Raw genomic sequence first — 22,942 nt, 5'->3', positions numbered from 1 at the left:
GGTGGTCAACGTTCTAGAACAGGGGTGCCCACACTTTTTGGGCTTGCGAGCTACTTTTTAAATGACCAAGTCACAATGATCTACCAACAATAAAATTTTAAAAAAACACAACGCACACTGTACGCATAGAAAATGTTAATCATCATTCCTATTCCAGGGTTTTCAAAGAGGTCAAAGCAGATGACTCTATGCACTATCACTTCAGTAACAACCATACAAAAATAGACAAATATACTCCCTCCCTTTTTACTAAACCACGTTAGCAGTTTTTAGTGCAGGGAGCTGCGCTGAATGCCCAGCGCTGCTCTCGACACTCCTAGGCTCCCTGCGCTAAAAACCTCTATTGCGGTTTAGTAAAAGGGGACCTTAGTGTAAAATATAGACAGCAGATATAAATTCAGACACATTTTGATCACAAAATTTAAAATAAAATCATTTTCCCTACCTTGTCTGGTGATTTCATGAGTCTCTGGTTGCACTTTCTTCTTCTGACTGTGCATACAATCTTTCTTCCCTTCTTTTAGCCTGTATGCTTCCTCTCCTCCAGACCTCATTCCTTCCCCCAACTTTTCCTTCCTCTTCCCTGCCTTTTCTTTCTCTCTGCCTCCCTTTCATTTTTTTCTGTTTCTCTTCTTTCCTTCTGTCCCCCTGCCTGCCCTTTTTCTTTCTTTCTCCCTGCCCTCCCCCAAGTCACTGCCACTGCCATTGCCATCGGGGACTAGGACCCAAACGCCACCAATAACAGGCCCCAAGCTCTCCCTGCTTCGGCCAACCAGCATTCCTCTCCCCGACGTCAATTCTGCCATCGGGAAGAGGAAGGCTGATCAGCCCAAGATCGCGATCGACCTATTAGGGGAAATGCTGCCGGGTCCTGCCTTCGCGGAAACAGAAAGTAGGCAGGACCCGGCAGGAAGAAGAACAAATGCTTGTCTCCCGCATTAGCCCATAGCGAACGCTTGCTTCAGGGCTCTCAACATGTGCGCGCCGGCTTCCCTTCTCCCCTCCCCCCCCGGACATAACTTCCGGTTTCGGAGGGAAGAGAAGAGAAGCCGGCACGCACACGTTAGAGCCCGGAGCATAAGTTCGCTACGGGCTGAAATCTCCAAGCCGGTTTTTTGTTCAGCAGCGGCAGATGACAGCTGGGCGGATCGCCCAGCTAAAAGGCCCTAGGGAGAAAGAACACTGGAGAGGAAGGCTGATCGGCCCGTAGATCAGGACGGCAACACGAGTCTATCACAGAGCCCGGGATAGGCTCCGCGATCGACTCACGTTGCCTTCCTGAGCTACTGGTCGATCGCGATCGACGCGTTGGGCACCCCTGTTCTAGAACATAAGGTAACTATTGGAGGCAGTGTAGCTTGTGTGTGTATGTAATCTTGTGCTGGAGGTGAGAGCTGAAGGTGGTTGTGAATGCGACCACCGGACACTTAAGGCACAAGTTTTCCATAAAGAATCATTTTTTGTAATACCTAAGGCCTCAAAATAGTACCTTGTCTCGTGCAGTTGATACTTTGATAGTTTTTCACTTTCTGCATGTTGCACTGCTTTCAGCTGTGTATAGCAGAAATTGTCAGAAGCAATTAAGGAAAGATTTATAAACTATAATGAGTTTTACCTCAAGCAGAGTTGTCATTTCTTTAATAAGACATTAACTATTTTTTCTGCGGCCTTCTAAGTACCTACAAATCCAAAATGTGGCCCTGTAAAGAGTTTGAGTTTGAGATCACTGTTCTAGACAGAAGGGTTGTGTCCCCATGGCCACTGCTGTACTTCACTGGGCTCCTTAACTACACCTAGTTTTCCCCTCTTGCACATGTGCCAGCAGGAGCGTGTTTGTTCTGCTGTCTCGATTTTTATTATTTTATTTGGTATGGGGTTTTTTTTGCCCTTTTTGGGGGGCTTCTTGTGTTCTGAGTGATTATTCAGCTCTGGCTGCATTGAGATCACACAGTCTTCAGTCTGCAGCTGGCAGGCCAATCCCTGGTAGTACCTGTCAGCCAGCCTGCATTTACTTCACAGGAGCTCGGAGCCGTCTCCATCTTTCTCCCTCTGCCAAACGAATGTTTGAGCACAGGCTATTGGACATCTGTAGGAGACTTGGCAATGTCTTCTTGCCTCCGCCCGTCCCTGAGTGCGTCCGTTGGTTCACAGGGGTGGAGGTGCAGTCAAGCATAGGATCTGTCTGGAAGCCTGAAGATCAGTGTCTGAGGCATTCCCAGCATGAGACAGTGATTCTCTGATTCTAGCTACGGTTAGAGAGCTGAGTCAGGCTGCAGCACATTTCCAGCATAGGCCACAGTGAGTAAAGGTGGTTGTAGCCTGGGAGTTGAATGGGGGAGTTTTGAAAATTGAAGTTTTGAGAGTTTCTGCATGTCCCCCCTGTATTCCTCCACCTGAAAAATCCTAAAATCACCGTTTTTGCACTGTTTAATATGAAAAATATCGTGTATTTCTGAGCGGTGGCCATCTTGGATTTTTAGCAATCTTTTTTTCTAAAGCTCCCTGTTTCTCCAAAATTGCAGTTTTAGTCTCAAAACCTGTTGGGATGGAGTCCTTGGGCTCTTTTGATGTGAATTCTTGCCAGGTTTGTGCAAATTTACTGCCTCTAGAGCGTCCTTGCGCCACGTGCTGCAGCAGCAGCAAGTTTAACCTCTCCCATGCTTAAGTAGGTGACCAAATGCTTAGCTAGCCCTGTGGGGTGGCCACCTTTTTTGGGGGGCTTGGCATGGCTGCTAGTAGAGAATGACATGGTGGCTGTTACCCGCTGAAATGGGGAGAAAAAAAGTGGTTGCTGCGGGTACGGGAACAAGGCCATTCACCATCTCATGGAGCGGTGAATGGCCGTGTCTACGCAGTTATGTGAGGGAATGTGCGTGGTCACCGATTTCGCTGTCCAGCAGCCACCTCCCTCCTTCCTCCCGAACGCCGCTGTTCAGGCATCTTCCTCCCGATCGTCGCTGACTTGGGCATCTATCTATCTCCCTCCCTCACCCTCACTGGCGATTCTCCAAGCAGCATGAGCCTTTAATCAAGTCGTGTGGCTGCTGCTTAAAACTTCTCCTCTGATGCAACTCGAAACAGGAAGTTACATCAGAGGAGAACTTTTGGGTAGCTGCATGTGACTTGATGAAAGGCTCGGGCAGCTTGGAGACAAAAAAAATTAAAATCGTCAGTGAAGATGAGGGGGAAGGGAGGAGGGAGATGCCCATGCTGTGGTGATCGGGAAGGAGGGGGCTGCTGAATTGTACGAAGGGAAGTGGAGAGAGAGAGGGGGAAGGGGAGAGAGGAAGAAACGCATGTTAGTGGGTAGGATAGAGGGGAAGAAGATGCTGCATGTTAGTGGGTAGGAGAGAGGGGAGAAAACGCATGTTAGTGGGTAGGAGAGAGAGGCTAGAAGATGCTGCATGTTAGTAGGTAGGAGAGAGAGGGGAGGAGACGCTGCATGTTAGTGGGTAGGAGAGAGAGGGGAACACGCTGGAAGGAAGTGGAGAGAGAGGTGGAGGAGTGGGAGGAACAAACGCATGTTAGTGGGTAGAAGAGAGGGGGAGAAGACACTGCATGTTAATGGGTAGGAGAGAGGGGGAGAAGACGCTGAAGGAAAGTGGGTAGGAGAGAGGAGAAGATGCTGATGGAAAGTGGGGAGGAGAGAGAGAGAGGATAAAGAAAGAAAGGGCACATGCTGGATTGGGAGAGAGATATCAGATCTGAGGGAAGGAAAGGAGGAGAGAAATGCTAAACACCATATGGGGGAGGGAAGGGAAGAAAATAGAGATGCTAGACTATGAGGGGAGTGGAGGGAAGAAGAAGGGTGTCATACCAATGTTGTGGGGAAGGGGTATGAAGGGACAAATGGAAGGGAGAGGCAAAGTAATGGAGCAGATACAATATGGAAGAGTCAGAGAGAAGGTAGACAGTGGATGGAAGGAAGATGAGGAAAGTAGAAATCAGACAACAAAGGTAGAAAAAATATTTCCTTTTTTATTTTTTTGCTTTAGCATAAAGTAGTATATTAGTTGTGTTGATAAGTAACATATAGTATTAGTTGTGCTGAAGATTTCTTCCACTAGTTCAGCAGCCAGAATTTTGATTCATAAAATGACAATTGTACAGAATATTATTTATTTTTATACTTTAATAAAATAAGTTAAGTATAAAACTATTTGTGGCTTGTGTGGATGGGATCAGATGGTTTGCGGGGGCAGGGATGGGGTCCGAGTTTGCGGGGACAGGGTGGAGACGGGGAAATTTTTTTCCCTGTGTTATTCTCTAGCTGCTAGTTCTGTGTGCCTTAATGCGGACCCTCTGGAGCCTAAGAAACGCAAAGTTAAGTCATCAAAAGATGACTCTAAGCCCCAGGAACCGGAGGCTTTTTCTCAGAATTTATGAAACATTTGTGGAATGAGTTTCAAAGCCAGTGCTCTTCCTCTGCGCAGTCCCGCTCCACCTCCGATGTCTCTCAGTGGTGCTGCTTCTATGGGCACATCCTCATCTCAGTCAGCTGCTGTTCTTAAACTGCCTGATCCTGATTTGGGAGATCCTTATGATGATGACCAGCTTGCTGACCTTTTATTTATTGGCATAGCACTTTCTGGGACGGAGGTCCAGGGAGTGTGTGCTGGAGTTTTGGAACCTGGGAAAGAGCCCACAGTTCTGCATTTAAGTATGCGGCTTTGCTGGATCTTATTTCAGAGTCTTTGTAGGAGTTGAATTTAGTCACTCAGCCGGCTCTGTCCATTTCTTCCTCTTGGCTTTGTGGTGTGTGCTTGCAGTCTGCTACCTTCCCCTGGCACCCTGATATGAGTGTTCTAATTTTGGAGCAGTATGACTCTCCGGAAGGTGCTGTTAAGATAGCAAGAGCCATGTCTCGCTTGTATCCTCTGGCACAGGAGTGGCAGCAGCTTCTGGGCCAGCCTAGGGTGGATTCTTTGGTTGCGCAGGTGATTAATCACACCTCTCTACCCAGTGAAGGTGGTGTGCTTAAAGATATGCAGGACCGCCATGTGGATGAGGTCCTCCAGAGATTCTTTGATGCAGCTGCTTTAGGCATAAAGGCTGCTTAGGCATAAAGGCTGCTTCAGCAGTGTCCTTTGTCACATGCACCTGTCTGTCTTGGCTGCATACACTGGAGAATGAGGCTGTGGATCTTCCTCCTCAACTTCTTTTGGCTGGGTCAGATTATGTTGCTGATGCATTATATGACCTTATGCTGGTATTGGCAAAAGTGACAGCATACTCCATTTCTGCCCGCAGGATGCTCTGGATGAGACAATGGGCCAGACTTCCCTTTAAAGGGCACTTATTGTTTGGCAAGGGTTTGGATGACCTTGTGGTGGACCGTCACCCTAAGACCCTGCCTGACAGCAGACCCAGACAGCAGGCACAATAGGGGTTCTGGTCACTCTAGTTTTCATGGCTTCTGGTGATCCCGCCCATATGCAAGTGCCACGTTGCAGAGATTTTCCCAGAGCTCCCGGCCAAGGTATGCTGGCTACAGACAGTCCCAGCCTTCCGCCTCTCATCCTGTACTTTCTGCTAAAAAGGCACAGTGACGCCAGGCTGAGGGATGCCCCTCTACAGATAGGGGACAGTCTCTCAGCATTCCTGCCCACCTGGGTTCGCATTTCGTCTGACCAATGGACATTATTCGATTGGGCTACAAACTGAAATTTACTCGACCTGGTTTGTGGACTCTCCCATGGGTTGGCTGGACAAGATGCTCAAGGTTCAAGCCACTATTTCAACGCTTGCTGGATTTTCAAGTTTAATAAAAAGTTGTATACCGCCTATTAGTCTTCTGAGTGGTTTGTACATAATAAAAATAGTAAAATAGGGTAACAAACATTAAAACATACAGGATCTACTGTAACGATAGGATTAAGGTAAAGAATTGCATTATAAAATAGGAAAGAGAGCCATATAGGAGAAATACAAAAGGAAGGGAGAGTCAAGAGTCAGGTTCAGGTAGATACTTTATATACTTTACCATGCTAAGAAAAAGCTCTGAAGATTGGAGGCCTATTCTGGATCTTCACATGAATGTGGCTCTCAAAACTCAGTGCAGCAGTGGCCCTTGCAGAGTTCTTCACCTCTCTGGATCTCACGGGGGCTTACTTGCACATTCTGATATTTCCAGCCCACCACAAATTCTTGTGGTTTCATGTATTGGAACATTATTACCAGTTCTTGGCTCTACCCTTTGGGTTGGCAACGGCTTCCCATACTTTCACCAAGGTGATGGTGATCGTGGAAGCTTACTTATGGAAAATGGGGTCTGCAGGTACACCCTTACTTGGACTACTGGCTGATCAGGGCTCCCTCATTAGCCGAGGGTCTGGTGATCCAGGTGCTGGAGGACCTGGGCTAGATTGTGAACTACAGAAAGAGCAATCTGACGCCCACACAGACTTTGGAATATTTGGTCGTTCTCTTCGACATGGCTATGAACCATGTCTTATCTGTCAGAAGCACGCAGATAGAAACTGTGTGTCCAGATTTCTTTCCTTCTGGAACAGCTGGCTCCTTTGGCATGGGACTATCTTCAGGTCCTGGCATCCATGGTTGCCGTGTTGGATATGGTTCCTTGAGCAAGGGCGCACAGAGTGCAAGTGGTTGATCAAATTGCCTGTAGCTTTGGGCGATTTGGCTGGCTCTTTTCCACTTCAAGGGACTTCACCATCATCGAACCATCCGTGTCTTCTCGGACAATGCCACGACAGAGGCTTACATAAATTTATTTCCTACAAATGAACGGAGACTAAGGAAGCTAAACTAGAACATAGGGCGAGGTCTGCAGCGGTCAAAACGGCAGTCAGGGAGGCCAAACTTCGAGTGGAAGAGACTCTGGCAAAGAACATGAAGAAAGGGGACAAATCCTTCTTCAGGTATATTAGTGATAGGAAAAAGAACACAGATGGGATAGTATGCCTTAGAAAACCAGATGGGAACTGCGCAGAATCAGATTCCGATAAAGCAGAACTACTGAATGAATACTTCTGCTCGGTCTTCACCTGTGAGGCACCGGGGCACGGTCCGCAGTTGCAGGCAAGGCCCAGCGTGGAAGACCCGTTTCAGAATTTCGAGTTCACACCTGGCGACGTCTACTACGAACTGGCAAGACTCAAGGTGAAGAAAGCCATGGGACCGGACAATCTACCCAGGGTGCTCAGTGAGCTGCGTGATGTCCTGGCAGAACCGCTATCAGGACTCTTCAATCTCTCCCTAAGTTCGGGTTGAGTCCCCATAGACTGGAAAACAGCTAACATCGTTCCACTGCACAAAAAGGGTTGCAGGGCAGAGGCTGCAAACTACAGACCGGTGAGTCTCACATCAATAGTTTGCAAACTCATGGAAACACTAATCAAACATAAATTAGATGCAATCTTGGATGAGGAGAATCTACGGGATCCCAATCAACACGGATTCACCAAGGGTAGGTCCTGCCAATCCAATCTCATCAGCTTCTTTGACTGGGTAACAAAACAGCTAGATTTGGGAGAATCCGTGGATGTCGTATACCTAGACTTCAGCAAAGCTTTCGATAGTGTCCCGCATCGCAGGCTGTTGAGCAAGATGAAATCAATGGGGCTGGGAGAAACACTAACTACATGGGTCAATGACTGGCTGAGTGGCAGACTTCAGAGGGTGGTAGTTAACGGTGCCCTTTCTAAAACATCGGAGGTGATCAGTGGAGTACCGCAGGGCTCAGTCTTGGGCCTGCTCCTTTTCATCATATTCATAGGGGACCTAACTCAGGGGCTTCAAGGTAAGATAACGTTATTTGCTGACGACGCCAAACTATGTAATATAGTAAGAGACGGTAATTCACCCGATAGTATGACACAGGACCTACATTTGTTGGAGCTTTGGTCCTCGACCTGGCAGCTGGGCTAAGAAATGCAAGATCATGCACCTCGGCAGCAGAAATCCATGCAGAACTTACACCTTGAATGGTGAGACCTTAGCTAGAACTTCAACAGAACGAGACTTGAGAGTGATCATCAGCGCAGACATGAAAACTGCTGATCATGTGGTGAAGGCTTCATCTAAGGCAAGACAGTTGTTAGGTTGCATAGAAACATAGAAATAGATGGCAGATAAGGGCCACGGCCCATCCAGTCTGCCCACCCTAATGACCCTCCCCTACCTTTACTCTGTGAATAGATCCCACATGTCGATCCCATTTGGCCTTAAAATCAGGCACGCTGCTGGCCTCAATCACCTGAAGTGGAAGACTATTCCAGAGATCAACCACCCTTTCAGTGAAAAAGAATTTCCTGGTGTCACCGCGCAGTTTCCCGCCCCTGATTTTCCACGGATGCCCTCTTGTTGCCGTGGGACCCTTGAAAAAGAAGATATCTTCCTCTGCCTCAATGCGGCCCGTGAGATATTTGAACATCTCGATCATGTCTCCCCTCTCTCTGCGCTCCTCGAGGGAGTATAGCTGTAATTTATCTAGCCGTTCTTTGTACGGGAGATCCTTGAGTCCCGGGTGGCCATTCTCTGGACCGACTCCAGTCTCAGTACATCCTTACGATAATGCGGCCTCCAGAATTGCACACAGTATTCCAGATGGGGCCTCACCATGGATCTATACAATGGCATAATGACTTCAGGCTTATGGCTGACGAAACCCCTGCATATGCAATCTATGATTTGTCTTGCCTTGCTCCACTTGATTGGCAGCCTTCATGTCTTCACTGATGATCACCCCCAAGTCTCGTTCTGCTACCGTTCTTGTTAGGATCTCGCCATTAAGGGTATAAGTCTTGCATGGATTTTGGCTGCCTAGGTGCATAACCTTGCATTTTTTGGCATTGAAGTTGAGTTGCCAGGTCCTAGACCAGCGCTCCAGTAGGAGTAGGTCGTGCATCATGTTGTCGGGCATTGAAGTTTTGTCCGTTGTGCTTTTGCCCACTACATTGCTTAGTTTGGCGTCATCGGCGAATAATGTTATTTTACCTCAGAGCCCTTCTGTCAAGTCTCTTATAAAGATGTTGAATAGGATCGAGCCCAAGACCGAGCCCTGGGCCACTCCACTGATCACCTCCCTCATTTCGGAGGGGGTGCCGTTCACCACTACCCTTTGAAGCCTATTTCCAAGCCAGTTCCCAACCCATTTCGTCAATGTGTCGCCCAATCCTATAGAACTCATCTTGCTCAGCAACCTGCGGTGTGGTACGCTATCAAATGCTTTGCTAAAGTCCAGGTATACGATGTCCAGGGACTCCCCAACATCCAGCTTCCCCGTCACCCAGTCAAAGAAGCTGATCAGGTTGGATTGGCAGGATCTCCCCTTAGTAAATCCATATTGACGGGGATCCCGTAGATTCTCCTCATTCAGGATCGTATCCAATTGGCGTTTGAATAGAGTTTCCATTAGTTTGCTCACTATTGATGTGAGACTCGCTGGTCTGTAGTTTGCTGCCTCCATCTTTGAGCCTTTCTTGTGGAATGGAATGACGTTAGCCGTCTTCCAGTCCAACAAGACGCTGCCTGTACTAAGGTAGAGATTGAAGAGTGCGGACAGCGGCTCTGCCAAGACATCACTCAACTCCCTGAGCACCCTGGGGTGTAGGTTGTCAGGCCCCATTGCCTTGTGAACTTTGAGCTTTGACAGCTCACAGTAGACACTGCTGGGCGTAAACTCGAAATTACTAAACGGGTCAACTGAGTCAACCCTTGTCTGTAGCTGAGGGCCGAGCCCCGGCGCCTCTCGGGTGAAGACTGAGCAGAAGTATTCATTTAACAGTTGGGCTTTTTCCGAGTCCTTTTCCACATAGTCTCCGTCTGGTTTCCTAAGACGTACTATCCCGCCTGAGTTTTTACTTCTGTCACTGATATACCTGAAGAAGGATTTATCTCCCTTCTGGATGTTCTTCGCTAGAGACTCCTCCATGTGGAATTTAGCCTCCCTAACTGCTGTTTTGACGGCTTTTGACTTGGTCAGATAGTCTGCTCTAGAGTCCTGTTTCCCCGATTGTTTGTAAGAGATGAATGCTTTTTTCTTCTCCTTGATGAGGTCCGAGATCTCCGCAGTGAACCACTGCGGCTTATTGTTCCTTCGCCGTTTACTTACTAATTTAACATAGTGGTTTGTTGCTTCCTGTATGGTGGCTTTCAAAGTTGACCATATTTCTTCCACGCTATCGGTTTCTGCCTGGCTTTGTAGCGCCTGGTGAACGAAGTCACCTATATCTTGGAAGTTTGTGTCCTTGAATTTGAGGACCTTGGTCAGTGTGGTAGATTTAGTGAAATCTTTCCTAAGATTGAACCATACCATGTTGTAGTCACTGGAGGTCAATGTGTCGCCCACCGAGACCTCTGTGACACTTTCTCCATTGGTAAGTAACAGGACCAGTATTGCCTGATCCCTTGTTGGGTCCAACACCAGTTGCCTGAGACGTGCTCCCTTCATAGAGTTTAATAGCCTCCTGCTGCTGCTGGAAGCAGAGGAAAGTGTGTCCCAATCCACATCAAAATAATGTAAACCAAAGTCAGACCTCCACTATATATATGTTCAAATCACAATAGTTCCTCAGAATGCCACACAATAAAGTAGTGTGGTAGCCGTCCTCACTGGAACATTTTTTTGTGAATATTGAACTAATGTGCAACTTCTTGTTATGTCTTGTAATAAGTTATAAAAATTTATAAAGTGTCAGTGCATTATTTATAAAGCATAATGGTCTCTATAGTTGTATTTAGTGCATAGTAAATAACTTAGCTTTAAACCGGGTCTGTCTCATTCCCCACCGACGCGTTTCAAAATTTTCTTCAGGGTCGGGGACAGAGAGAGCAGAACTATCCGGATTTTTAGCAAACGCTAAGTCTCTATGTTGATTGCTGGAACAGTAGCAGTAAGACTGCTACTGCTCCAGCAATCAACATAGAGACTTAGCATTTGCTAAAAATCCGGATAGTTCTGCTCTCTCTGTCCCCGACCCTGAAGAAAATTTCCAATCTACATCAGGCATGTTGAAGTCACCTAACAATACTGTGTCCCCACGCAAGGTGATATTCTCTATATCTCCGATTAATTCCAAATCCAGGTCATCCTGTTGTCTTGGGGGTCTGTATATTACGCCAAGATACAGGCATTTGTCCTTTCCTCTAGCCAAATTAACCCAAAGGGATTCCCCAGTGTACTGGACATCTGCAATTCTTGTGACCTTAATGTCATCTTTAGTATATAATGCTACACCTCCTCCCATTTTGCCCTCCCTGTCCCGGTGAAGCAAGTTGTAACCCAGTATGACCATGTCCCACCCGTGGGAGTCCGGATATAGCCACCACATCCAGGTCGGCATTCCTTATTTCTGTTTCCAATTCCAGGATCTTGTTTCCCAGACTGTGTGCGTTGACGTACATAGCCCTCCACGTTGTATTTTTGTTACGTCTCAGTGGGATATTCCCACTTGAGCTACTTAGACATATTTAGCATTATTTGCATGTTTTGTACTCTCCCTAGGCCCAGAACTACTTCGTGCACCTATCCCGGACTACCCAGACCCAGAACTACAGTATGTACCTATCCCAGACTCGGAAATGTGTGTACCCTGTGGGGGTGTTCCCGCATGGGCTACTTGAACAATTTGCAATGTGTGTACTCCCGCTGGACCCAGAATTACAATGTGTACTCCCCCTAGACCCGGAATTACAATGTGACCCAGAATTATAATATGACCCAGAATTATAATGTGACCCAGAATTATAATGTGAGCATACCCCAGACTCGAAAGTGTGTATACTCGCCCCTGACCCAGAATTTCGGTGACTACTTACCTCAGCCTCAAAAAAGTATTAGCAGTTTAGCTCGCCAGGTAGGTTGTTTGTGCCTGTACCCTCCCCCAACTTACCTAGTTTAAAGCCCTGTGAAGTAGGCGGGCTAGACGGTGTCCAAGGACGTTCTTCCCTCTTCTGGTCAGGTGTAACCCATCTTGTCCTTGTAGAACCTGCAGTGCCTCTCCATGGTGCAGGAACCTGAAGTTAATCTCCTTGCACCATCCCTGCAGGAGTTTTGTCAGCCGGAAGCCTGAAGTCATAATGCCATTATACAGAACCATGGTAAGACCTCATTTGGAATTCTGTGTGCAATTCTGGAGGCCACACTACCGAAAAAATGTGCTGAGAGTAGAGTCGGTGCAACGGATGGCCACCAGGATGGTCTCGGGGCTCAAGGATCTATCATACGAGTAAAGGCTGAAAAATTTGCGACTGTACTCACTCGAGGAACGTAGGGAGAGAGGAGACATGATCGAGATATTTAAGTATATTACCGGCTGTATCGAGATGGAAGAAGAGATTCTCGTTCTCAAAGGACCCTCACACAAGAGGGCATCCACTCAAACTCAGGGGCGGGAAATTTCATGGCGACACCAGGAAATATTTCTTCACCGAGAGAGTGGTTGATCCTTGGAACGAGGTCCCGGTGCAGGTGATCGAGGCAAACAGCGTGCAAGAATTTAAGAGCAAATGGGATGCCCATGTGGGATCCCTTAGAGGGTTAAGCCAAGGGAACCTGTCACCAGGAGTGGGATCCCTAGGATAGTAGATTTGGGGGTGGGTCAGTAGAGTGGACAGACCTGATGGGCTATGGCCCTTATCTGCCGTCATCTTCTATGTTTCTAAATTGACAGGGGGCACGAGGAGTCCCTCCCTGAGTTTGGAGGCTCAGTTGCTATTCTGGGGGGCAGAGAGACACCTTGTAGTACTGTCAATGGTGCACATGGCAGGAGTGGCCAATGTTCAAGCAGATTTTATCAGTCATCAGATGCTGGACCCCAGTGAGTGGTCCCTGTCTCAAAGAGCGTTTGATTGCTTTGTTGATCAGTGGGGTGTCCCACGTTCGATCTCATGGTGACTGTGGCCAACAGGAAAGCGGATTGATTCTTCAGTTTGCCGTCGCGAGGCTGGCAGCGCAGGCCTGGATGCTCTGATTCAGTTCTGGCTATGAGAAGGTCTCTTCTTGTCTTCCCTCTGTGGCCCATGATGGGTGTCTGTTGAGGCGGATAGTGGCCCATGGTGGTCTGGTGCTCTTGGTTATACCCAACTGGCCAAGGCAGCCATGGTATGCTGACTTGATTTGGCTCCAGCAGGATCGGGGGCTTCGACTATCTTCTCATCATGCCTCCTCATACAGGGTCTGATTGTGCTGCAGGATCTGGACTGCTTTGGTCTTACGGCATGGCTCTTGAGCGCGTGGCCTTGACTAGCCAGGGCTATTCTTCAGTAGTGATTGACACGCTTCACAGCAAATGGAAGTCCATAGGAGTGGCCTATGTGAAGGCTTGGAGTTGTTACCATACCTGGTGCACCCTGAGTCAGGTGGGCCCATCTGTTCCATCGATTCCTTGGAGTTTCTGCAGGATGGTCTGATGAAGGGCCTAGTGGTAGCTTCACTCTGGGTGCAGATTGCTTGTCTTTCATGTATGGGCCTTCCCTTTTTGAGGGGCTCATCGACAGCTCATCTGGATGTGGCTCGTTTTCTGTTGGATGCTCTGCAACTTAGACCTCCATTGCGTCTGTCTTCACTGTCCCACTTGGAATCTTACTCTAGTTCTTCACTCTTTGGCTCAGCTGCTGTATGAGCCTTTGGTGCAGGCGTTCTTTATGGATCTTACAATCAAGGCAGCGGTGTTACAGTCCTTGGACATGTGCAGGTTTTTGTTGCTGTATCTGGAAGTCACCAACGAGTTTCTCCTCTCTGATCAACTGTCTATAATAGTGGATTTTTCTCACAAGAGTAGGCCTGCTTCTTTCCAGGTAGATCTGTATGGCTGTTTCCGCGGCTTTGTGGTGGCTGGAAAGAAGCTGCCCCCCTCGCGGTGTGGGCTCATTCTACCAAAGGTGTTTTCTCTGCATACGTTCACCAAGTTTTACAGGTTGAATTTGACGGCTAAGCAGAATGCTGCTTTTGGTGCCTCTGTTTTGGCAGCGGACTCATCAGTCCCACCCTGATTCTCTGGGGTTGCTCTGTTACGTCCCACTGGTCCTGGAATAAAGTAGGATTGTACAAGAATGAAAGATTAGGTTCTTACCTTTGCTAATCTTTTTTTATTGTAAATCCACACTTTATTCTGGGCTGATTCAGTTATGTTTACTTGTTGCTGTTTTGCAATACGAATTGTGAGCAGAATACATTTACTTGTCAGGGAATGTCCCCGTTCCCCTCTCTCTTATTATCCTCTACAGATGTTCTGGCTGCTTTGCTACTGACTGATGTTTATAGAACCAATGACAGTGGTGAGGTATGAGGGGAGGGGTTTAAGTCTCTGAAGTTTGAGGCTTCCTACAAAGTCCTGGCGAGTAGACAGAAATAACCCACTGGTCCTGGAGTAAAGTGTAGATTTACAAGAAAGAAGATTAGCAGAGTTAAGAACCTAATCTTTCATTGTATTCCTCAATGTAGACTGACATAAGAAATAATATAACCTCTTAAAATTTTCTTACATGTTATACTAACTATCAGTATGGTTTTTTTTTGTCTATAGGATTGTAGACAATATGCCTGTAACTTGGTGTTATGACGTTGAAGATGATCAAAAGTTCTGCAATCCTGGATTTCCTATTGGATGCTATATTACAGAAGATGGACATCCAAAAGATGCTTGTGTTATAAATGTAAGTTTGACAAAGGTTTCCGGTAAAGAAGTGTTTTCTCAGTCTTTTTTATTCTGAAAACTGTTTTAGGTAGTTACAAAAAAAAGAAGAATGTGATTGTCTTGAAAAGAAAACATTGGATATTGGTTTGTTAAGCTGAATAAAATTTATTTCCATTGCTCTGGAACAGGAGAAACATAGAAACATAATGGCAGATAAAATGCCGATCCCATGCTTTCTTGAATTTAGACATAATCTTTGTCTCTACCACCTCTTCTGGGAGACTGTTTCATGCATCTACCACCCTTTCTGTAAAAAAAAGAATTTCCTTAGATCACTCCTCTTAACTTCATCCTATGTCCTCTAGTTTCAGAACTTCCTCTCAAATGAAAGAGACTTGACTCATGCAAATTTATGCCACATAGGTATTTAAGAACATAAGCAATGCCTCTGCTGGGTCAGACCTGAGGTCCATCATGCCCAGCAGTCCGTTCTCGCGGCGGCCCAACAGGTCCAGGACCTGTGCAGTAATCCTCTATCTATATCCCTCTATCCCCTTTTACAGTAGGTAATTGTCCAATCCTTTCTTAAACCCCATTACCGTACTCTGCCCTATTACATCCTCTGGAAGCGCATTCCAGGTGTCCACCACACGTTGGGTAAAGAAGAACTTCCTAGCATTCGTTTTGAATCGTTCTTTTATTTTTTGAAAGTTTGAAGAATCTGTCTCTCTCCACTTTCTCTATGCCCTTCATGATCTTGTAAGTTTAAACGCGTCTATCATTTCTCCCCTCTCCCACCTTTCCTCCCAAATTTACCTATTGAGATTTTTAACCTGTCCCCTTATGCCTTATGACTTATGACGAAGACCACACATCATTTTAGTAGCCTTCCTCTGCACTGACTTCATCCTTTTTATATCTTTTTGAAGGTGCGTTCTCCAGAATTGCACATGATATTCTCACCAGAGGCATCAATACCGTCTTTTGTCCTACCTCTCCCTATGCACCCTAGCATCTTTCTAGCTTTCATCATCACCTTTTCAATCTGTTTAGCCACCTTAAGATCATCAAGTACAATTGCATCCAAGTCTCACTCTTCCGTTGTGCATATAAGTTCTTCAACCTCTAAACTTTGCCATTCCCTTGGGTTTGTAGCCCAAATACATGACCTTACGTTTCTTAGCATTAAATTTTAGCTGCCAAATTTCAGACCATTCTTCAAGCTTCGCTAGATCTTCCTTCATGTTATTCACACCATCCGGTGTGTCTACTCAATTGCAGATTTTGGTATTATCTGCAAAGAGGCAAATCTTACCTGACAGAGAAAAAACTGTAAATTTTTTGAAAGCTATTTAGAAATATACTTTATAAATCTAAAGTTGCCTCGTTCTGCTTAATTTGATTGTATTTTGAAATATGTTAATTCAGTTAAATTTTATTATAAGAGAGAAACAATATCAACAGAAAGTAATAGTTGGTGATGCAAAAAAGTATTTATCCCCCTCTGGATTTTTTCTATTTGTTACAATAAAATTTGAAATTGCCCCTGGTACACTTGATACTGAAACACGGGGTAGTTGAAAGATTGCATATAAAGTCTGAACAAGTGCAAAATGATGCATGTGGGAAAGAGGAACCTGAGCTATAGCTATGTGATGCAAGATCCATGTTAAGACTTACCGCCCATGAAAAGGATCTAGATGTCATCGTTGATTTATATATTGAAACCCTCTGCTCAGTGTGTGGTGGAGGCTAAGGAAGCAAATAGAATGTTAGGAATTATCAGGAAAGGAATGGAAAACAATAATGAGAATGTTATACTGCCTCTATCGCTCCATGGTGCAATTGCACTTTGAATACTGTGTGCAGTTCTGGCTGATGCATTTGAAAAAAAGATATAGCAGAATTGGAAAAGGTACAAAGGGTGAAGAAAATGACAAAGGAGGTAGGATGACATGCCTATGAGGAAAGGCTAAAGTGGCTAGGGCTCATCAACTTGAAGAAGACGGCTGAAGGGAGTTATGATAGAGGTTTATAAAATACTGAGTAGGGTGAAAGGGGTAGACATGAATCACTTGTTTACTCTTTCCAAAAATACTAGGACTAGGGGTCATGGAATAAAGCTAATAAGTGGTATATTTAAAGCAAACTAGAGAAAATATTTATTCACTCAATATTTAAACTCTAGATTTCATTGCTAGAGAATGTAGTGAAAGTAGTTAGCTTAGTAGGGTTTAAAAAAGTTATGGATAATTTCCTAAAAGAAAAGTCCATAATGGACTTGGGGAAAATCCACTGCTTATTCCTTTGATAAGCTGCATAAAATTGTTTTACTCTCGTGGAGGGGCATAATAATAATTAAAAAAAAAATGTCTAAGACCCCTTTTGGCCTAAGGCCCTAAACGTTGAAAGTAGAAGCAGGGAAAATGTCCATTATCAAAAAAAACGTTTAAACACCCAGACCACCACTACGTCTACATTAACAACATATAATCAACCAAAAAAAGCCTAAGTCCCAAACGCCCAACACAAGAGCTTTTAGGCGAAGGAGGAGCCAGTCCTTTGCCTAAAAGCTGGATTCTGTAACTGGTGTCTGTCAAAACAACACCGGTTACAGAATCCACCCCCCCCCCCCCGGACAACGATCCGGGCAGGAGGGAGCCCAAGCCCTCCTGCCCCGGCGAGACCCCCACCTGATTATGATTGGGCAGGGGGAAGCTCAAGCCCTCCTGCCCCGGTGACACCCCCCCTCAACTACGATCGGGCATGAGGGAGCCCCACCCCCACTAAGATCCTGGCAGCAGGGATCCCAGGCCCTCCTGCCCTGATGCAGCCCCCCACTATGGCCTCCGAACCCCCTGATCGGCCTGCCGAACACCTCCCCCCACCTGCTGACTCGTGACCCCCCACTGACCTCACGATCCCCGACACCCCCTCCATACCTGTTAAAAAGTTGGACGGACAGGTCCCAAGCCCATCCATCTGGCAGGCTCACTATCCTCAGAATGGCGAGCCTTAGGGCCTGATTGGCCCAGGCCCCTAAAACCCCGCCCACAGGTGGGGCCTGAGGCGCCTGGGCCAACCGGAATTGGCCCAGTAGCCTTAGGCCCCTCCTGTGGGCGGGGTCATAGTCACATGGGCCCAACCCAGCCCATGTGCCTAAGGCCCCGCTCATGGTCCTTCAATATCTTCATAATATGGCTGGCAATTCATAACAATGTGATTAGAAACTGTTACTTAATATTGGTTAGATACTAAATAACTATTCTTTGAAGCTGCTGTTATTGACAACAGTTTTATTGTTGTTTGAATAATAACTTAGTATAGTCATACCTCGGTTTGCGAGTAACGTTTGCGAGTGTTTTCCAAGACGAGCAAAACACTCCAGCAAATTTTGACTCGTAAAACGAACACCGTCCCGATAAACAAGCACCATGCACAAGCACGTCACGCACACATGCACGTCGATGAGCGTGATTCTGTCCGGATTTCCCACCCCAACCCCCCCAAAGTTGAGTCACACGCCTGACTCTTTATTGAAATGCACTGGGGCTTTTTTTTTTTTTTTTTTTTTTTTAATTTGCATCTTCCGCCACCGGTGCATTGCTGAGAACCGGGAAAGTAGAGGAGACGAGAGGATGTTCACATGAAAGGCAGCAATGGGACATGCCTCGGCGCCTCAGACTTGTGCTCCAGTGGCCTGAAGAGCTGGGCGAACAGACGCCACAGTTTCCTCTTCTTCCTGAGGCCCCGAAAATTCCGCCAAGACGAGTGAAAAATGCAGCGGTGAAACTGGCCAAGCCATCGGCAGAGCCTGGGAGTGCCCCCGGTGGCCTCTTTATGGAGCGGTCCCAGAGCAAGATCAGCCTCTCAGCGTCCTTGAGGCTCTCACCGTCTACTTCCCCTGCATGAACTCTTTCGCCGAGGATGACAGGGGGTGAGTGACAGGACCGTCACGGTACTTGTGCTTTGAATACCTCCTTTATCCCAGGAAAAGCAGGCAGCCTATTCTCACATGTGGGTGCCGTCATCCATGGAGCCCAGATGCAGACAGCCTCGCAAGCAGACTTGCTTGAAGAAACTTAGAAGTTTTGAGTCAGCCACACCGCGCATGTGCGAGTGCCTTCCTGCCCAGCGCAGGGCGAGTCTCCTTAGTTCTCAGTTTTCTGCGGAGCTGAGAAATCCGTCTTTGACTCTCTGCGTTTAACTTTGTTACTTTGTGCCTTCTTTCACTGCGGTTTGTATTTATTTTCTTTGCGAATCGTTGTGTTACTTTCTTTCTTTACAGTTAAAAAAAAAATAGGAAGACTTATTTTTAATTTTTTCTTCAGTGACTGACTGGCGGGCCAGGCCGCGCGACCGCAGCCTGCGGGCTTCAACTTCATAGCAGCTCTCTTCCCACCTATGTCCCGGCTGGTCACGGGCTTCAAGAGGTGTAGCCACTGCCAGCGTGCAATTTCTCTCACGATTTGGGCCTGCCTATAATCCGAAGTCGTGCGAGCGTTGGGCTACTGTTCAACCTCGAGGCTTAACGTCGAGATTTTTTGGAGAAATTCTTCTGCATGAACTCCTCGGTGACACCCTCCTCGAGTGCTACCTCGGTCCCGCCTTCCAGCAAGGGTCCTCCTGCTTCCACCGACTTGAGTACACCTGCTTTATTTTCCCCTGAGCTCCCCTCAGGTCAGATACCTCAGCAGAAAGTTCCTGCGGTGGTCCTCAAGCTGTCCAAGACCTCCAAGTCCAAGCATATCTTCACTGCCACCTTGGAGCCTTTAGCCTCAGCAAGTGGTCTGGTTTCAGACACGGATCCACCTTTGCAGGCTTCTCTCCAGACCATGTTAGAGCAGCAATTTGTTCAGTTATTGAGCAAATATGGTTCTGCCTCGACAATGCCTCCTGTAATCCAGCCTGGACAATCTCCCGCGAGATTCAGTCGCTGCTTGTGCCTCAAGCTGAATCTTCACACTCTATGGAAGGAGCAGAGTCTGCTAGTGTCTGGTCTGGCTACTACACACTTAATGCAAGGAGTAGGTTCTTTGCGAGTGTCTCGATTGGAACCTTCACACTCTATGCAAGGAGTAGATTCCTTGCGAGTGTCTCGATTGGAACCTTCACACTCTATACAAGGAGTAGATTCTTTGTGAGTGTCTCGACAGGAATCCGCCCACTCCATACAAGGAGCAGAGTCTTTGGGAGTGCTTCGAGATTTCTTGATCTAAACCACTGAGTTTCGATCTACAGCTTCAAGCCCTATCCATTCATCAGTAGCATTGCCTGTTTACATACATAGGGCGAAGTTTCCTCGTTCCTCAAGACCTGCTTCCAAGCACCACTCTCGTTGCCGATGGAGGCCTTCCTCGAGACCTCCATCGAGGCGCAGATCTTCTAAAGAGCAGCCTTCTTCGTCTGGGCCTCATTCCAGACCTTCCAGTTCTTCGAGGCCAGGTCCAGGTCCAGGGTCCAGGTCACCGCTTCTGGACCCTGAGGAATCAGCTACTTTCATTACCTCCTCCAAGTCTCCATATTCCTTGGATTGCCACTTCTCCAGAGAGGCTTCACCTTCGTTCTCCGCTTAAGGCACCTCAAGGTCATCAAGCCCTTCTCGAAGCAAGGCCTTGGCGGATCAGCTAATGATCTGGACATTCAGTTAGATGCTGGTTCTAAATACTTTAAGGAGTATTTTGAGGTCTTGCATATCCCTCAACCTCCTGCAGAGTCACTTAAGCTTCCTCTTAACGAGCTTTTATCTCAAGCTTTCAAACGTTGTCTAGAGACTCCTTCTGCTATACCTACTATTCCAGGCAAATTGGTATCGAGGTATAGATCTCTGCATTGCAAAGGGTTTGAGAATTCACAATTATCTCTCCAATCCCTCCTTCTGGAGTCCTTTTTGTAAGGAACCCATTATTCCAAGGTCTATGCTACTGTTCTGTCTGGCAGGGAGGGTAAGACTATGTACAAGTTTGGACGCCGTCTATATCAAGTTCCTTATTGATCTTTTTCCAGGTTTTCTGAAGAACCTGGATTTACATAGACATTTCGAGTTCTAAGACGTTACTACTACTCTGTCACAACTCGGATTGCCTCGATGTCTTTGAACTGTCGGCTAGGGCCACTGTTTTTCTGTAGCACTGTGCCGCTTGGCCTTGCTTTGCACCATTACCATGGATCCTACTCTTCAGGACTGTCTGGCTAACATTCCTTGCCAGGGCAATGGCCTCTTTGATGAATCCATAGAGGCCACTAAGAAGTTGTCAAAACATAAAAAATCTTTTGCTTCCATGGTCAGACCATAGTCAATGTCAGCTCCTACAAAACCTTCACGCCCTACTCCAATTTTCAGAGGTGTTATGCTCTAAAGCGGCTCCTTACACTCGAGCCCCTTCCAAGGAACCGCAGCATCAGAAGCAACAGAAACCTCAGCCTTCTGCTGCACCTTAGGCTTCACAGCCTTTTTGACTGTCTAAACAGAGCTCCATCGTTCTGCCTCTGTCCTTTCATTCCATAATAATCAGGGATGGACAGTCTCTTCCTTTCACTCAGATTCTACCAGAGCTTCCTCCAAGAGCATAGCCTTCCAATCTAGGAAGTAACAGGAGTAAAACCCCCTGTTCTGCTGTTCCAGGGGAACTTCCTCGATGGCACGGAGACAAAGCAGAGCTTTAGCTTCTTCTTCAGGAAGCCCTTCTTCTTCAGGAAGCTAAAGCTCTGCTTTGTCTCCATGCCATCGAGGAAGTTCCCCTGGAACAGCAGAGCAGGGGTTTTTACTCCCGTTACTTCCTAGTTCCAACAAAGACAGGTGATCTGAGACCCATTTTCAATATATATCAGAACGATTGGTTGTATTCTCTGGATCTTAAGGAGGTTTCTACTTGCATCCCCTCTCATCCGACCTCCCGTCAGTATATCAGATTTTGGGTGGGGAATCTGCATTATCATTACAGAGTTCTACCCTTTGGCCTGGATTCATCTCCTAGAGTATTCACCAAGTGCCTGGTGGTGGTAGCAGCAGCACTAAGGAACCATAGTCTCCAGGTGTTTTCCTACCTAGACAACTGGCTCATCACAGATCAAAAAACCAAAAAGAAGTTTCCCAACAAAAAATATATAGTATAAGAAATAGTTGGTAAGAATTATCTTGGATAAATCACCATTAGAGGCACGTAGCATTTCAAGGAGAATCAAACAGACATTTTTTGGAGTGTCTGTTTGATTCTCCTTGAAGTGCTACGTGCCTCTAATGGTGATTTATCCAAGATAATTCTTACCAACTATTCATCACAGATTCAACATCTCAGGGGGGTTTTTAGCGACCCAACGGACTACGTGATTCCTACAAAGTTTGGGATTCAAAATCAACTTTCCAAAATCCCAACTTCAGCCCTCTCACAATCTTCAATTCGTTGGAGCTGTTCTGGACACTATCTAACTCGGAGCATTCCTTCCGCAACAATGTCTGGAAGTTCTCCTTCAACTCTGTCATGTAGTGTCCCCCCACTCTTCAATCTCAGCGAGTCACATGATGGTACTACTAGGTCATATGGCCTCCACAGTACACATGACTTCTTTTGCCAGACTTCACCTCAGAATCCCTCATTGGACCCTGGCCTCTCAGTGGACGCAGGCTTGCGACCCACTCTCTCGACAAATTGCAGTCACTCCTTTCTTGAGACAGTCTCTCCGCTGGTGGATGCTCTCTTCCACTCTCTCTAGAGGCTTGCTGTTTCAAACGCCCCCTCATCAGAAGGTCCTCACAACAGATTCCTTGACCTACGCTTGGAGCACTTAACTAGATGGTCTCCGTACTCAAGGCCATTGGACCAGTATGGATTGTCAGTCTCACATCAATCTGTTCGAACTCAGAGCGATTTTCAACGCTCTCAAAGTTTTTCAACATCTTCTTCACGACCGGGTAGTCCTCATTTAGATGGGCAACCAAGTCATCATGTACTATGTCAACAAACAAGGGGGAACAGGATCTCCCTCTCTTTGTCAAGAAGCTCTGAAGGTTTGGGACTGGGAAATCCGCCACAACACCTTCCTCAAAGCTGTCTACATCCAGATCTGCTCCTCAACTTTTTGTCTCCTTCGATCCATACAAGTTGGGACATCCAATTTCTAAGCGTACCATCTCCAACTGAATGGCTGCTTCTATCTCTTTCTGCTATGCCCAGGCTGGACTGCAACTACAGAATCGAGTCACATTCCACAAAGTCAGAGCCATGGCGGCTTCAGTAGCTTTCCTCAGATCCACTCCTATTGAGGAAATTTGCAAAGCTGCCACCTGGTCCTCGGTTCAAACTTTCACCTCTGGATGTTTTCTCCAGACAGGATGGCCATTT

General features: G+C 46.7%; 1 protein-coding gene across 1 annotated transcript in view; it reads left to right on the top strand.

Moving 5' to 3' along the window:
* The window catches only part of TM9SF2 (transmembrane 9 superfamily member 2), a 496,116-nt gene that overhangs the window by 128,132 nt on the left and 345,042 nt on the right, over positions 1-22,942 (top strand). The window contains exon 5 of the mRNA XM_033948899.1: positions 14,490-14,619. Within this exon, the coding sequence (XP_033804790.1) occupies positions 14,490-14,619 (130 nt within the window). The remainder of the gene's footprint in view (positions 1-14,489; positions 14,620-22,942) is intronic.

The sequence above is a fragment of the Geotrypetes seraphini genome, chromosome 6, assembly GCF_902459505.1.
Source record: "Geotrypetes seraphini chromosome 6, aGeoSer1.1, whole genome shotgun sequence".
NCBI lineage: Eukaryota > Metazoa > Chordata > Amphibia > Gymnophiona > Dermophiidae > Geotrypetes > Geotrypetes seraphini.
This window is presented reverse-complemented; position numbering and strand designations above follow the sequence as displayed.